The sequence below is a fragment of the Hemicordylus capensis genome, chromosome 7, assembly GCF_027244095.1.
Source record: "Hemicordylus capensis ecotype Gifberg chromosome 7, rHemCap1.1.pri, whole genome shotgun sequence".
NCBI lineage: Eukaryota > Metazoa > Chordata > Lepidosauria > Squamata > Cordylidae > Hemicordylus > Hemicordylus capensis.
The window spans coordinates 28,788,963-28,805,032 of NC_069663.1; the positions used below are offsets into that span (position 1 = coordinate 28,788,963).

The 16,070-nt window shown below is 55.5% G+C and overlaps 1 protein-coding gene across 2 annotated transcripts; it reads left to right on the plus strand.

Annotated features, from left to right (window-relative positions):
- Window positions 1–549: 549 nt before the first annotated feature.
- ERCC2 (ERCC excision repair 2, TFIIH core complex helicase subunit) lies at window positions 550–16,029 on the plus strand. Of its 2 annotated transcripts, XM_053268771.1 has the most exons (23): window positions 550–684; window positions 1,265–1,364; window positions 1,932–2,009; window positions 2,268–2,330; window positions 2,494–2,607; window positions 2,984–3,100; window positions 3,371–3,487; window positions 4,120–4,243; window positions 4,905–5,001; window positions 6,058–6,191; window positions 6,735–6,903; window positions 7,177–7,295; window positions 10,665–10,734; window positions 11,132–11,201; window positions 11,485–11,586; window positions 11,686–11,749; window positions 12,142–12,263; window positions 13,082–13,174; window positions 13,590–13,662; window positions 14,407–14,477; window positions 14,982–15,125; window positions 15,386–15,529; window positions 15,725–16,029. In XM_053268771.1, exons 1-23 carry the CDS (start codon window positions 680–682, stop codon window positions 15,815–15,817), a joined length of 2,283 nt encoding a protein of 760 aa, XP_053124746.1. In that variant the 5' UTR covers window positions 550–679; the 3' UTR covers window positions 15,818–16,029. The 2 variants fall into 2 exon arrangements, with proteins under 2 accessions (XP_053124746.1, XP_053124747.1); XM_053268772.1 differs by lacking the exon at window positions 14,407–14,477.
- Window positions 16,030–16,070: the final 41 nt, after the last annotated feature.

Below are 16,070 nucleotides of genomic sequence, written 5' to 3' on the forward strand. Positions count from 1 at the left end.
CTATCACCCCCAGATACAATTGATTGTGGCTTGGGATGATGGGGGTTGTAGTTCATCAACATCTGGGGTATTGCAGCTTGGAAACCCTTGGTCTAGGTCAGTGTTCCCTCTAACAGGGGTTCCTTCCCAGATGTTGTTGACTACAACTGCCAGAATCCCCAGCTGCAATGGCTTTTGCATGGGGATTCTGGGAGTTGTCAACATCTGGGAATCCCTGTTAGAAGGAACACTGGTCTAGGTCCCTTGAGTCAACCATGGGTCCCCAGATGTTGCTAGACTATGACCGTTGTTCTGGCTGGGAATGATGGGAGTTGTAGTTCAAAAACATCTGGATAGACTTTAGAGGGCTGCTCCAATCTAAGTCCACACCTACTCTGGGTATGACTACTCTGGTCTAAACCTTCGAGGCTACGTACGGTTAGATCCTGAACGGCTAATGATGCCTGAACACAGTGCAGCCAAACGCACTGTGGGCACGTACGAAATTGCTGCTTAGTAGGCGGCTTTTGGGTGGCTGAAGTAGCCAATCAGAGCCGAGGTTCTGCGGCCTTCTGGCCAATAGTAGTGCCGCAAAGGCGCGAGTGGGAAAGAAGTAGCTGCGGGGAGGACCGGAGTGAGAACTGGCCGACAGCGTGAGTGCCGTGGCAACGGCCAATGGGACTGGAGTGCGGAAGAAACCATGAAGTGAGTGGGGTGGGGGGGACATCTGGGCAGTACCACTGTGGGCAGCGGGAGAGGGGTATCCCTGGGGTAGGAAGAGGAGGATGTTTAGAGAAGGGGGCGAAGGGCAGATACGGGGGGGCTGCGCCTTGGGAGGGTGGCTGGAAGAGCACTGCCAAGGGGGCAGTTGCTGGGGTTGGGGGCAGATGCCCAGGGAGAGTGGAGCAAAGCCAAGCCCCCTTGCATAGCAGGGCTGGGCAAACCTGGCCTCCAGCAGCTGTTGAACTACAACTCCCATCACGCAGACACCCCTGTCGCAGTGGCTGGGGATGATGGGTGTCGTAGTTCAACAACAGCTGGAGGGCCAGCTCTCCCCCCCCCCATAGGGTTTCCTCCCAGCTGTGGGCTGTGCCCTCCCCCGGGGATAAGTCTCGTTCATGGCAGGTGGCTTACTTGGGAGGAAGCACACACAGTGATCCAGGAAGTTTTAATATGAATGCATGGAGCTCTCTTGCACTGAGTTGGGCATCCAGCCCCATATTCAGGGTTGCTGACTCTTGACTGAAGCGGCTCATGGAGACGATCCGTGGCTTTTCCTCCCCAGGCTGAACATAGATGGCTTGCTTGTTTATTTCCCCTATGACTACATCTACCCCGAACAGTATTCATACATGTTGGAGCTCAAGAGGACACTGGATGCCAAGGTACAACCAGGCAGGGTTTGCTTGGGGTGCTGCTGCCGCCGCCGCCGCCACTGGAGGGAATGTTATCTTGTGCTGGATGTTGAGAGTACTTTGCAGGAACGTGCCTGGCAGTGCAAAGGACTGGGGCAGATGGTGTGGGTTGGAGGCTATATAAACCAAATCAATAAATAATAACACTCCTGAGTGCCTGTTTGCCCAAGTGCTGAGAAAGCCCGTGCTCGTGCCTAGGAGACCTGGAAATTCTGATGCTGACTTCTAAGAACTTTTGTGAGGGTGGCACAAGAATAGTCTTAAGTCCTAGAAATTGGCACCAGAACTTCCAGATTCCCTAGGCACCAACATGAGGAAGGGAGTCTGAATGAGTGCCGGCAATATCACTGTTCCACCTGTGATGAGTACCAGTTGCAGGGGAGTAACAGCAGGAGGGAGGGCATGCCCTCAACTCCTGCCTGTAGGCTTCCAGCAGCATCTGGTGGGCCACTGTGTGGAACAGGATGCTGGACTAGATGGGCCTCCTTGGGCCCGATCCAGCAGGGCTGTTCTGATGTTCTTATGTCCTTCTGCCAGGGCCATGGTGTGCTGGAGATGCCCTCGGGCACTGGGAAAACCATCTCCCTCTTGTCTCTCATCGTGGCCTATCAGCGCGTGAGTATGCATCAGACCAAAGATATGGACAGCTTAGTGGCCAAAAATGGGTGGTGGGTGGTTTTTTTACCAGTTCTGGGTGGCCACAAGCTCGCTAAGTGCTCTTCTCAGCCCATCAAATGGGGATTTAAATGCCTCTCCCCACAGTGTTGGGGCACAATGGGAAGGGCCATTTTTGCAAGGCCAAAGAGGGGACTGGGTGGTCTGTGGTTCTGAAGGAGACTAGGGACAGTCTGATGTTCCTCTCTTCCTCCTCAGGCATACCCCCTGGAGGTCACAAAGCTAATCTATTGCTCCAGAACGGTGCCAGAGATTGAGAAGGTAACAGGGGTGGGGAGTCCTGGGGGGCTGCGGATGGAGCAAACTGTGACCAGAGAGCTCTGCCTCTGGCTCAGCATTGCTGGCCTGTCCTGGGACTACAAGGCGTTCTGGGGTGAGTGGGGTGTTGGAGGAGGCTTTGCCACCACAGTCAGGTGTCTCCCAGGTCATTGAGGAACTGCGCAAACTTCTGGATTTCCACGAGAAGCAGACGGGAGAGAAACTGCCCTTCCTGGGCCTGGCGCTGAGCTCCAGGAAGAACCTCTGCATCCACCCGGAGGTGAGAGAGCACTGAGCACCCCTCCACCCTGCAGCGTCCCAGAGGACAGCTCTCCCCCGGCTCTTGCTCATTCCAAACGGGTTTAAACAAGGGGACTGTCTGGTGCCTCCTACCTTCCGTTGGTGTCCCATGAGGCTGCTTCTTAGGACAGCCCAAATCCATCTTGCCTGTGGGTGGGGCCCCACCAAATGCTCCCTCCCACTTCCTAGGGCTTGTCCAGCTGTGATCACACGACCAGTGGTAGCCAATAAAGGTGAAGGAGAAGAGGGAGTCTTCCAGACATGTGGGAAAGTTGGGTGCCCCTTGGTCTCTTAATAAAAAGCTTCCTGCTCCTTGGCTCAAACCTGTGGGGGTTTGGCCCCATGTCCCACCATAGGTGAGCACCTTTCGTTTTGGGAAGGAGGTGGACGGGAAGTGCTTCAGCCTGACTGCCTCATACGTGCGCGCACAGCACCAGCAGGATAGCAGCGTTCCCTCCTGCCGCTTCTTTGAGGTATGGAGCACCATGGAGGGAAAGGGGTGGGCGGGTCATTGAGCCTCATCACTCTGCCTGATGAATGGCCAGCCTGCAGGCAGTGTGGCACTCGGGTGGGGCAGAAGGGAGAGGAGCCACTTTTAGGGCCATCTACTTCTGCACTGGACACAATAAAGGATGGCCTCTTCAACACGCCTGCCCGCAGACGGGGACCGCAGTGGAGGACAACCAGTGTCTCCTCAATCAAGGACGCTCTTTATAAATGCTGCTCACTTCCCTCCCTGGCAGGAATTTGATGCTCACGGCCGGCAGGTGCCCCTTCCGTACGGCGTGTACAACCTCGATGACTTGAAGGCCTACGGCCGGCAGAAGGGATGGTGCCCCTATTTCCTTGCCCGATACTCGGTACAGTTGGCTTTCGCGTCCAGCTAGACATTCATCATCATCATCATCATCATCATCATCATCATCATCATTATTATTTATTCAATTTCTATACCGCCCTTCCAAAAATGGCCCAGGGCGGTTTACACAGAGAAATAATAAATAAATAAGAGGGATCCCTGTCCCCAAAGGGCTCACAATCTAAAAAGAAACATAAGATAGACACCAGCAACAGTCACTGGAGGTCCTGTGCTGCGGGTGAATAGGGACAGTTACTCTCCCCCTGCTAAATAAAGAGAATCACGTTAAAAAAGTGCTTCTTTGCCCAGTTAGCAGGGGTAACTCCATTCATGCCTGAGGGACTGATTCTGTGCTTCTCCTTGCTGCAAAGATTAACAACGGGGGATGTTAAGTAGGCCAGGTTCTGTTTGGCTAGGCTGCAGATGCTTCTTTCTTCAAGCAGAAAGGATGACCTGTTGCCCCACAGGAGCGTCTGGAGCTGTCTTTGGCCATTGTGCCTGGGGATGCTGAGAGCTGGAGCCCAGCAACCTCTGGAGATCCAGGTTTGAGACCCCTTGCCGCCATCCAGTTCACATTTCCATGAGATTCTGTTTCAGCTTTGCTTCTTTCTCCTTCTCTCCATGTCGGATCAGATCCTTCATGCAAATATTGTGGTGTACAGCTACCATTACCTCCTGGACCCCAAGATCGCTGACTTGGTCTCCAAGGAGCTGGCCAAGAAATCTGTGGTCGTCTTTGATGAGGCGCACAATATCGGTATGTAGTAGGGAGGCAGATGACCTCCCCAGCCTCAGCGTATATTGATCTCTTACAGTAGATCAAGTATTTCTGCACATAAGGCACAGTCAGCCTGTGGAATTCACTGCCACAGGGCTTTTTGTGATGGCTGCCAGCATAAGGGGCTTTAAAGGGACTGGAGACCGTTGGAGAGGTCATGCTAAAGTAGTGACGCATTGGAACTCCATGTTTGGAGACAGGATATGTTTGATTATCGGATGCTGGGGCAAATGGGGGTGGCTCTTTTCATCATGCTGGGAGCTTCCCTGGACCTTCAGTTTGACTGGCTAATGTTGAGCCGCCTTCTGAGGGCTTGGACTGGGCAGGAAACTTGTAGGTAGGTAGCTAGTTGCCTTATACGGAGTCAGACCCTTGGTTTGCCTGTCTCCGCCTTGTCTGCACTGACTGGCAGCGGCTCTCCTAGGTTCCAGGCAGGGGTCTTTCCCAGCCCTACCGGGAGAAGCTGCCAGGAAGTGAACCCAGGACCTTCTGCATGCCAAGCAGATGCTCTTCCACTGAGCGAGTCTGTTCCTGGTTTCATGTCAATGCAACGTTTTGGAAATGCCTTTATTATTATTGTTCCCCCTCAACGCTCCTTCTTGGAGCTACCTGGACCCCACCTCCTTGCCCCCGACCACAGACAATGTCTGCATTGATTCTATGGGAGTCAACATTACACGCAAGACATTGGATCGCTGCCAGGGGAACGTGGCCACCCTGCAAGTCGCCATCCAGAAGTGAGTCCGGAGGTCTTCTCTCTTATGTAATACAAACTTACTGGCAACCCAGGCTTTTAATTCTGTGTTCTGATCTCGTGCCTTGCATGCATTTTTGCGAATGTGCTTATCCTTTGTTTTATTTAAGTTTTACCCAGACTTTTCCCCTGATGGACTGATGCTCTAGTTTTTACTGTGATTTTTCTTCCCTTGCTGTGGCTTTATATGTTTGTGAGTCATCTTGAATGTTTTATGGTGAGGCAGGTATGAATGTAAAATACAAGGATGTATTTAATTTATTAGAAGGCTTTTATCCTGCCTCTCCACCCCTAAAAATGAGACTGTCAAGGCTTACATAAACAGAAAGTACTAATAAAAATGAAGAAAAACAATAATCATCTTCAGCAAATTAAAAACACAAATCCATGAAATACAAAAAGAAGCCATTAAAAACTGGAGAGAGAGAGAACCAGGTCTGAACAGAAACCGTTCTGTGCAGCAGATGGAGTGAAAAGGAAAAGCGGAGAGTTCACGTAGCCTTGGAAGTGGGGTGGAAATGGACCTCCTGAGGCAAGGAGTTCCTCATCCCTGGCTGCCCTGGCAGGAAGGGGCCTCTCCTGCATCCCTGCCATGGCACCTCAAAAAGCAAAGGGAGGCACTTGTAAGCTTCTGCACGGTCACCTGCATGCCAGGCTGCATGTAGCTTATGCACGTTGCTCTGGTCTGCATCTTCTCATTTTGCATAATTTATTCTAGTTTTGTTAATGACATGGAAGGAGCTGCAAAGAGCCTGTTGTGGTGGGCCACTGCACCCTTGCCCTTGGCTACCAGGAATCTTGTTCAGTCATCCTTCTGGCTCCTTGGGCTTCAGTGGGCATTGCTCAGGCATAGCTTTGCAGTCATGAGGACTGTTTGGGTCTTAGACTCGTTCTCTTTACTGCTGAAAGTGGAGACGAATCTTGTGGCCACTACCACATCTTGCAGGCATTCTGCACTCTCCTGGGATGGTGGCAAATGCCCAGCCCTGCCTTTGCATATGCACCCCTATGTGCCCTGACGTTCTCCCCACTCTTCCAGGATCAAGGAGACGGATGCTCAGAAGCTGAAGGAGGAGTACAGGCGCCTGGTGGAAGGCCTGAGGGAAGCCAATGTGGCCCGGGAGACTGATGTCTACTTGGCCAACCCAGTATTGCCGGATGAGATTCTGCAAGGTGGGTCTGTGCTTTGTGTCCCATCTGGCAAATACTTTGTTTTTGTTGACTTAAAGCCTTCCTTGTATTGTTTGTTTTGACTTATGGTCTCTATTTTGATATTTATCTATCTGTTTATTTATTATTTTTGTATACCGCTCAAATGCAAGTCTCTGGGTGGTTTACAACAATTTAAAATTTAAAAGGTTAAAGCATTGCAACAATTTAAAATTTAAAAGGTTAAAAGGTTAAAGTTATAAGAGATGGGGAGGCTCTTATTTCAGCAGGGAGCGCGTTCCAAAGCCTCGGGGCAGCAGCGGAGAAGGCCTGTCCCTGAGTAGCCACCAGATGGGCAGGTGGTAACTGCAGATGAACCTTTCCAGACGATCTCAGTGGGCAGTATGGCTCATAGCAAAGAAGATGTTGTCTTAAATACCCAGGGCCCAAGCTGTTTAGGGCTTCCTGTGCTCCTAAATGGAACCTCCATGTCTGGATGCAGTATACCTCCACATGCCAGATGTAGCATCTATGTAATGGATGTGTCTTGCTTTGCCCTCTTGACAGAGTCTGTGCCAGGCAACATCCGGACTGCAGAACACTTTGTGGGCTTCATGAAACGCTTCCTTGAGTATCTGAAGTCTCGCCTACGGGTCCATCATGTGGTCCAGGAGAGCCCCCCGTCATTCTTGAAGGATGTCTTTGAGAAGGTGTGCATTGAACGCAAGCCCCTCCGGTAAGCAGTGACGGGCTCTTGGGTGGAACTTGCCAAACCTCCTCAGACTGATCAGATCCTTCCTTCAGGCTGGCCATTCACCTGGTAGAGCTGTGTGGACAGCTCGGCCTGTGTAGCTCTACCTGATGAATGACTAGCCTACGGGCAGCACAGCTTGAATGGATTTTGCATGGGTTATTTTTATTTGGATTTAAAAAAAATTCTTAGAAGCTGCCTTGAGTTTTTGTGAGAAAGGTGAGGTGTACATTGTTTAAAAGAGACATTACATTGCAGGTTCTGCGCTGAACGACTCCGCTCTCTTCTTCGCACGCTGGAGATTGCGGACATCTCTGATTTCTCCCCCATCACGCTCATCTCCAACTTTGCCACCTTGGTCAGCACTTACTCCAAGGGTGAGGGAGACCTCCGTTTTCTTCTGGCAGCTCACAAACTGTTGACTGTATTCAGGAAGGTCTTCCAGAGAAGCTAGGCTATGTTTCCCCATCGATGCTGTGTTAAAAAATGGTCCCACAGCATACCTCCTTGGCACCCGGGTGCACGTCGGACCAGAAGTAGCACCCATGCAGACCAGGCACTTCTGGGGATACTTCCAGTCCGACGTGCACCGAAGCAGCAAGGAGGTACACTGCCGCCCTGCAGGACCGTCGTTGAACACAGCGCCGGCTGGGGAAACACGGCCGGGGGCGGGGGGAGGAGACTACCCTCCCCTGTTCTTAAAGCTACCCCCCAACTCCGAACCGGCAGTCGCTGCTTCCGTGCACATCCCTAGCGTGGGGAACCGGAGGTAAGGGGGCTGCTCCCTATGCATCATAGCAGCAGCTGATGTTGTGATGACCTTTCCTGTTGGGGGTGGGGGACCGTGCTGAAGTCTCCAGGTGCTCCCTCATTGCAGGGCCCCACCTGGCATCCCCCTACCGGCGGAGTCTCCTGCTAGCGCCTCTTTCCCTCCTCCTCCTCCGCTGCTTGCACAGCCCCCCCCCCCCCCCGGTCCCCAGCAGTGGCTGTTCCAGGGATTCTGCTCGCTGTCCTCCTCTTTGTGTGTTGTGGGGAGTTCTGTTTTCTGGCTGGGCTGCCCCTGGCATGGGGTCTTCCTCTCGACGACGCAGCCAACAGAAGCCAGGGCCCTTTTGTTTAGCATGAATGAGGCGTTTGTGCTGGGGCCAGAGTGACTGGAGCGGAGCCTCTTTCGTGCTCTGGGCGGATGTTGACAAGGGAGGAAAAGATGCTGAGGAGGAGGAGGAAGGGAGGAAGGGGTGAGCCGAGGCTTCCAGGAGCAAGCCCCGGGAGGCCAGGCTGAAGGCAGCCCGGGAGTCCTACAGTGGCCCCTACAAGCGCATGCGCTGCTTGGCTAGAGAAGGGTCTGGCCAGCCGCTTCCGGGTCAGAATCTTGTTCACTCTGTCCTGCTTTCACTGGCTCCAGCAAATCTCTCAAGATCTGGATGGAAACAAGTTTGCATCAGCCTCCTCAAACATGGCCCACCCTTATTATTATTTTTCTCATGGTAATGGGTTTGCTGGGGGCCTCTGGACTGCTAGGCCACTAGGAAGGGCCCCCCTCCCTGCCCCCAACCCCTCTGGGAGGTTCTAGAGGTAGGCTCCAGAACCTCCCTGGGCCAGAACCCTGCCTCTCAGATTATTCCTAGCTTTTAGGACTCTCTAAAATCAGGATGAAGGGGAAACGTTAGGGGCTTCTCTTCTGGTTTGACCCCAACAAATATTTATTAAGTTAAAATATTTATATCCTGCCCCGCTCTAGAGCAAGGCTGCTTGGGGCAGCCGGCAAAATTATCCAAATTGCGATAAAACAAAACAGCAGCAAGGCAATATAAAGTTGGTTAAAAACTGGACCACCACGGAAATCCAGCAAATACTCACAGCGGATCAGAACACTCCGAGGCCTCTCCAAAGAGGAGGGTCTCTTAAAAGTCCTATGAGAGGGAGCCTTCCAGGGACGGGTGCTGTGAGCCTGGCTTAACACCCCGTGCTTGGTGATCCCTTTGGGAGCCGCCAGGAGGCTCTGCATGGGGACCTGCAACAGGCTTGTGCTGGCGAGGACGGTGGTGGCAGCGCTCTCCTTCCCAAGATGGATCCTTCCTGCACCAAAGCCAAGGGCTGCGGTAGCATCTCGTCCGGCCACGAGGAGACGGGGAGCGTCTGCGTCCCTCAGTGTGTCTGACGTTACCACAGCATATAAATACCGCTTAAGTCTCTTAAGTGCTTAACCGTCAGGCCAAGTCAATCCCTCCGCCTTTAAGAAGCTTGATTTTTCCTCCTCCTCCTCGGAGACGGCTTCCCTTGCTCAGCACTGTCCTGCCATCTCGGACCTTGACTGGTGTGCAGCTCAGAGACCTTTCCCCTCGCCTCCCCCGGTCCTGCCTGCCTGCTGCAACTCTCTGCAGATTGGCGTGTCCGTGGAGGAATCCAGCTGGCTGCCACAATTTGGGGGGGTGGGGGATGTTCTAGGATGGGGGTGGTCAGCAAGTAGACAAGGATCTACTGAAAGATCTCCAGGGTATTTCCAGTAACTGGCAAGGGCTTCTGACGTCCAGCCAACAGTAAAAAGTAAAACTGCAAGCTAAAGAGAATCTATCTGCTCGGGTTGTCCTTGCGTTATCTGCTTATCTCTCAGCCTCCAGGATCCGCTCCTGTAAAAGAGGAGTATTAATGGGCTGGTCTTTGTGCAGCAGCCCTGGCCGCTTCTAGAGTTTTAGCATCCTTGATCGGTGGCAACTCTGCCGTAGACTTCTATTCGTGCGGCCACTTCCAAATCAGGGCGAGGAGCACGCAGGAGCAGAGTTGAGGGGGGAACGGGCCAGCATTCACCCCTAAATGGCTGGCTTATAAAAAAATTGCCAATATTGGTGGGGGGAGATCCTAAGTGACATACAGTTCATGAAGCAGAAACAAGTACTTAAATGAAAGTAATTGATTTAAAATTGGCTCTTAAACACAAAAGCAGCAGCAACAAGAAATTACTGTTGGCTGGCGAAATGTCAGCACCAGCTGCCTGTCTCTTGAAAGCTGTTCAGTTCGCACCCCCCACCCCCACTGCTGTCTCTTGAAACAATGAGGACTAGAAACTGGCTTAATAAATAAATGTGGCGATCTCTCCTAGCTGAGTTGGCTTCCTAGTTTTTGTGCATGCCTTGCAAAACATAGATGGGGTTATGTCCAGTCCTTATTTATTTATTTAACATATTTCTATACCGCCCAAAAATTGCGTCTCTGGGTGGTTTACATTTAAAATCATCTAAACATTAAGTCAATTAAACAACTAAAATCATTTAAACATTAAAATTATTAACACTGAAATGATTTGAAACCCAACATTAAAAATATTAAAGCTATACATCTAATTAAAAGCCTGAGTGAATAAATGTATCTCCAGTGCCTTTTTAAAAGTTGCCAGAGATGGGGAGGCTCTCATTTCAACAGGGAGCCTATTCCAATGTCCAGGGGCAGCAATGGAAAAGGCCCGTCCCCGAGTAGCTGCCAAACGAGTTGGCGGCAACCTCAGACGAACCTCTCCAGATGATCTTAACAGGCGGTGGGGCTCATGGCGAGGAATGCCCAGGGCCTAAGCTGTTGAGGGCTTTATAGGTCATAACCAGCACCTTGTATTTTGCCCGGAAACGTGTCGGCCGCCAGGGTAGTTCTTTCAAGGCAGGCGTGAGATGGTCTCTCCGAGAAGCCCCAGCCCTTGTCGCTGTGGCGCCCACTCAGCCCACAGAACCAGCCGCCTGTGTTTTCTCCTGCCACAGGTTTTACCATCATCATCGAGCCCTTTGACGACCGGACTCCCACCATTGTCAACCCCATCCTACACTTCAGGTGAGAGTCACATGGATCGGTGCGCACTGAAATTGCGGTGCACGGGCCCTCTGCCTCTCGCTGCAAGGAGGTCTGGAGGAGAAGGATCATCCCGGCAGGAAGAAGACGCCCCGGTTGCTTGCCCACAGTGTTTGGTACATTGCCTCTGAATATGGAGGTTCTGTGGTTAACTGCCCTAGCTGCTGATGTTGGCAGGAAACTCCCAGTGAGAGGATTTCCCATTCTTGGGATGTGTGCGTAGCTGGCAGAGATTCTGCCCTTCTAGCCTCTGCTTCCTGGAAGAGGCAGCATCATTCGGGTAGCCGCAGATCTGACCACAGTGGGTGTTTTTTTTTTTTTGGTAAAGTTGGGCTCAACCAGCTTCTGGGCTCACCCCGCTGCTGCCTTCTCTCCCCAGCTGCATGGATGCCTCCATTGCTATCAAGCCCGTCTTTGAACGGTTCCAGTCGGTCATTATCACCTCGGGAGTAAGTGGACGTCTCCAGCTGCCTTATACGGAGTCCAGTCCTTGGTCCGTCTAGCTAATGACCCTCTGCACTGACTGGCAGCAGGGGGCTCTCCCAGCCCCACCTGGAAGTGCTCCCAGCAACTGCAGCTGCTGGGCCCTTTTGCATGCTGGGCAGCGGGGCCCTCCTCAAGGACGCTCCTCTCCTGGGTGTGGGGCGTGTCTTGTCTGTCCTTCCTAGCTGTAGCCTAAGTGTGGGGCTTGTATGGTGCCCCTTGCCTTCAGCCAGATGTTCTCTGCTGCAGACCCTTTCGCCGCTCGATATCTACCCCAAGATCCTGGACTTCAGGCCTGTCACCATGGCCACCTTCACCATGACCCTTGCCAGGACCTGTCTGTGTCCCATGGTAAGTGCAAGAGGCCCAGGAGAGGGAGATCCCACCCCATCGCCCATGCCCCCCTTTGGCAAAAAGGGCCAGTTGCCCACTTCCCGTTTCGTCTTTCAGATTGTAGGGCGAGGGAATGACCAGGTGGCCATCAGCTCCAAGTTTGAAACGCGCGAAGACATTGGTAAGGGCTGCCCCCACCCCCGCCAGTGGGTAGTGATGGCGGGGGGGGGGAGAATATTTTGGCTGTTTCAGGGGTTCCCAAGTTTCAGTCCCCAGATGTTGTCGGACTACAGCTCCTGTTGTCCCCTGTCAACAGCCATTGGGATGATGGGAGTTGTAGTCCAACATCATCTGGGGACCTGCTGTTGAGAAGTGCTGCTCTGTTCCACAGCGAAGTGAGGAAACGTGCACGCCACTGCAACGGCAGCCGTGCCTCGTTGGGCACCCCCCCCCCCAGCTCATGAGAACAAGCGGCTACTGCCTTGGGCAATGGTCTAGGCTGGGTGGGTGGGTGGGTGGGAGAAAGGAAGTCCCTGACCCCCCTGCTTGAAAGCGCCCTGGATGTTGCTGCAGCTGTCATCCGGAACTATGGCAACCTGCTGCTGGAGATGTCGGCCATCGTCCCTGACGGCATTGTGGCCTTCTTCACCAGCTACCAGTACATGGAGAACATCGTGGCCTCGTGGTATGAGCAGGTGTGTGTGTGGCTGGCAGGACCCGTTGTGGGGAGCAGGAGCTGAGCTGGGGGCGAGAAGGCTTGTGAGGGGAAGCCCTGGCGCTGGGGGCCACAGGATCAGGGCCTCTTTGCATCTTCTGGAGTGCTTAAGGGGCCTGGGTGAAGCTCTGGCCAACTTCTCCCAGCCACCATGCCACAGTCGGGACTCTTCCTTCCCTGCGTGCAGTGCTGCATGTTGCTCAGCACCCGGTGTGTGTGTGTGTGTGTGGGGGTGCTCTTTCCAGGGAAACGGAGCCCTCTGGAGCCCCTGCACCCGCTTGGAAGGCGTGCACGGAGGGCTGGGGAGGGGAGCCCTTCCCGGTGCTTCCCCCCAGAGCTCCCAAGAGAGGGCTCCTCCGTCTCTCTCTTTAAAGGGCCCTCCCAAACACCGAGGATCGCACAGGGCTGTGCGGAGGTCAGCCCAGTGGGAAATGGCCTCACCTTTGAAGGTTTTTTTTGCCCCACTGTGTTCTGCTTGAAAAACAGTGGTGGCCCCTGCCATAGGGAGCCTCCCTGCCCCGTGCCGCTAAATGCCAGGGGCGGAGGAGCAGCGGCGTGAGGGGGAGAGGAGACCTCCACGGTAAGCTGGGTTCCCAGCCTTGAGTCCCCAGACGATGATGGACTACAACTCCCATCATCCCCCCTTTCAAATGCAAACCAGGGTGCACCCTGCTTAGCGGAGGGGACAGGTCATGCTCGCTGCCCCCAGACCAGCTCTCCTCTCCCCAGTGGTGCGGCTGATCCGGCTGCCTTTCGCTTCCCTCGTGTGACCCTTTGCCCTCCCTCTGGCCCTCCAAGGGGATCCTGGAGAACATCCAGCGCAACAAGCTGATCTTTATCGAGACCCAAGATGGAGCGGAAACCAGCATGGCTCTGGAGAAGTACCAGGAGGTGGGTGGCCTGGCCGGGGCTGGAGTCTCCAACCCCCTGCTCTGCTTGTGGAGCCTGCTAGCCCAGGGCGTCCCCAGCTGTTGATGGACCACAGTGCCTCTGGTCCCCAGCCAAAATAGCCTTTGGGGATGGATGATGGGAGTTGTAGTCCACCAGCAGCTGGAGACCAGAGGGGGGGGAAGACCCCTTGCTGCATCTGGGGTGGGGTCTGTGGCCTGGACTTGGCCAGCTGGCCTTTGGGCAGGTCGCCGTCTTGTGGCCCAAATGATCCCTTTAGACTCTTGAGCCTGTCCAGGGCAAAGCGGGGCAGCTGCTGTCCTCTTTCGCCTGCCCCACAGACTCTGCTTGGGGCTGCTGGGTGATGGGGCCTGCAGGCTGCTTGTGACAAGGACGGGGGTCTCTGTGTGTGCAACAGGCCTGCGAGAACGGCCGGGGAGCCATTCTGCTGTCCGTGGCCCGAGGAAAGGTGTCCGAGGGGATCGACTTTGGTGAGTCTTCCGGTGCGCCCGCCCCCTCTCCTCCTGCTGCAGACAAACGGAGACGAGAAGCTCCGGAGGTGGGGCAGCACGTGGAAAGGGCAGGTCACAGAAGGCCCCTGCAACCCGAACAAGGGGATTTGTTCTCGGAGGGGGCTTTAAAGGCAAGGCAAGACAAACGCACGGAGGCGGCAGAGAGGTCTGGCGAAGGCTGCTAGTCACGATGGCTTTATGGAGCCTCCAGCTTCAGAGGCAGACTACCTCTGAATGTTGTTGGCTGGGAGGCAGCAACGGGAGGGCTGTTGCATCTGTGCCCTGCTGGGGGGCTTCCTGGGGGGCGTCTGGCTGGCTCCTAAACCCAGCGGGGCTGCTCTTGCGAATGACACTAGTCTAGCTGGCGGCTGGATGGGGCGAGGGAGAGAGCAGCTGAGTCGAGGCCTCTGCGGCGGAGTCGGCTGCTTTGCCCGATGCAGAAAGGCCCGGATTCCGCCCCTGGCCCCACCTCCAGGGCGGCCTGGGAGACCCTCTGCCTGTGACCCTGGATTGCTGCTCCTGCTGCCAGTCAGAGTAGACAGGCAGGTCTGGCACAAGGAACGTCCCTCCGCCCCCCTCCTTCTCGTTCTCACGCACGTGTGTGTGTGTGTGTGACTCCAGAGCCACTGACTGAGCTACCAATGGCTGTATTGGGGGGGGGGGGGCGCTGAAGACGCTGCTGACCTGGCGGCGGCGGCTGCTTCTGTCCTTTCCCTGCTGCAGTTCACCACTACGGGCGAGCCGTCCTCATGTTTGGGGTGCCCTACGTCTACACCCAGAGCCGGATCCTGAAGGTGGGTGGGCTCCTCGCTGCCCTGAGCCAGCTCTGCCTCGGTTCCCCCATTCAGGAGGGAGCCTCGCCTCGGCGCTGAGCAGCCCCCCAGGGCCCTGCTGGCAAGGCAGCCGGGTGTCTCCTGGAGACCGGCTCTCCTGGGCCCGGCTAGAAGCGACCGTTCCCCGAGTCTCCGGGGGAGGCGTCAGCCTGGTAAACAAGGCGGCAAAGCGGACGTGTCCTCCTTGAGACACAAGCTGGGGTTGAACGCCTGCTCTCTGCCAAGTCCAGAACCCCCCGACTCCCGGAGGCCAGCGCTCAGCCCTGCTTGTAAAGCCCGGGAAGCTGGTGCGCACCACGAAGTGCAGGTCACGACTTCCAGCGTTCCCCCTCCTGGCCTTGTGGGGAGGCCTTGCCCCTGCTCTCAGCTGCCCGCTGGAACTCCGCTGTGAAAAGGCGGCTGGACGAGACTCATCTCCCCGGCAGAAATCTGGGCCCCCCCAACCCTCTCCTGTGCCCCCCGCAGGCCCGCTTAGAGTACCTAAGGGACCAGTTCCAAATCCGGGAGAACGACTTCCTCACTTTCGACGCCATGCGGCATGCAGCGCAGTGCGTGGGCCGGGCCATCCGCGGCAAGACGGACTATGGCCTCATGGTCTTTGCGGACAAGGTGGGCCGGGGATTGGGGGCAAAAGCCATGCTGGGTGCAGGGAAGAGTGGAGGGTGGAGTGGCCCTGTGCAGCCGGGGGGGGGGGCGGGCTGCAGCGCCTGCCTTGGGGAAGGGCCCTGGTTCTGGCGGGGAGCACCTCCTCGCGTGCAGGAAGGCCCCGCTGCGCTCCCTGGCAGCATCTCCCGGCCGGACTCTGTGGGAGGCAGCTCCCTCTGGGCCTTGGTGATTCCTGTGCCCCACTTCTTGCCCTGCCCCCCCAGCGCTTTGCCCGGGCCGACAAGCGGGGCAAGCTCCCACGCTGGATCCAGGAGCACATCACCGACGCCAACCTCAACCTGACGCTGGACGAGGCCGTCCAGGTGGCCAAGTACTTCCTGCGGCAGATGGCCCAGCCTTTCCGCAAGGTGAGCCCCGGAGGAGAGTGGGGAATTGTGGGAGGGGGTGGCACTGCAGCCCGCCAAGGGGCCTGGGGGTGGGGGTGGGGGTGGGCAGGCGGCTGGAAGAGAGCCCAGCCCCCTTGTTGCCACCCTCCAAGCAGAGGGAGGGATGTGCCTGTGGGGCCGCCGAGCTCCTTCCCTCCCGCTCTCTTCTCCCTGCAGGAGGACCAGCTGGGCCTCTCCCTGCTGACCTTTGAGCAGCTGCAGTCGGAGGAGACGCTGCGCAAGGTGCAGGAGATTGCGCACCAGGTGTGAGGCTCCACAGCGGCCGCCACCGAGGGGGCCAAGGCTGGAACTCACACACACACACACACACACCCCAGCCTGCTGCTTCCCCAGGCCCCAGGCAGAGGCAGAGGCAGAGGCTGGCTTTTGTCCTGCGCCGCAGAGGACGAGTCTTCCAGGGCCAGCCGGAGTCTGGCTTTCGGACCCAGGACTGGCATTCAATAAAGCATTGGGTTTTGTAAGTGGGCCTCTCTTGATTCCCCACCCTGGGGTGCGGGGCCCA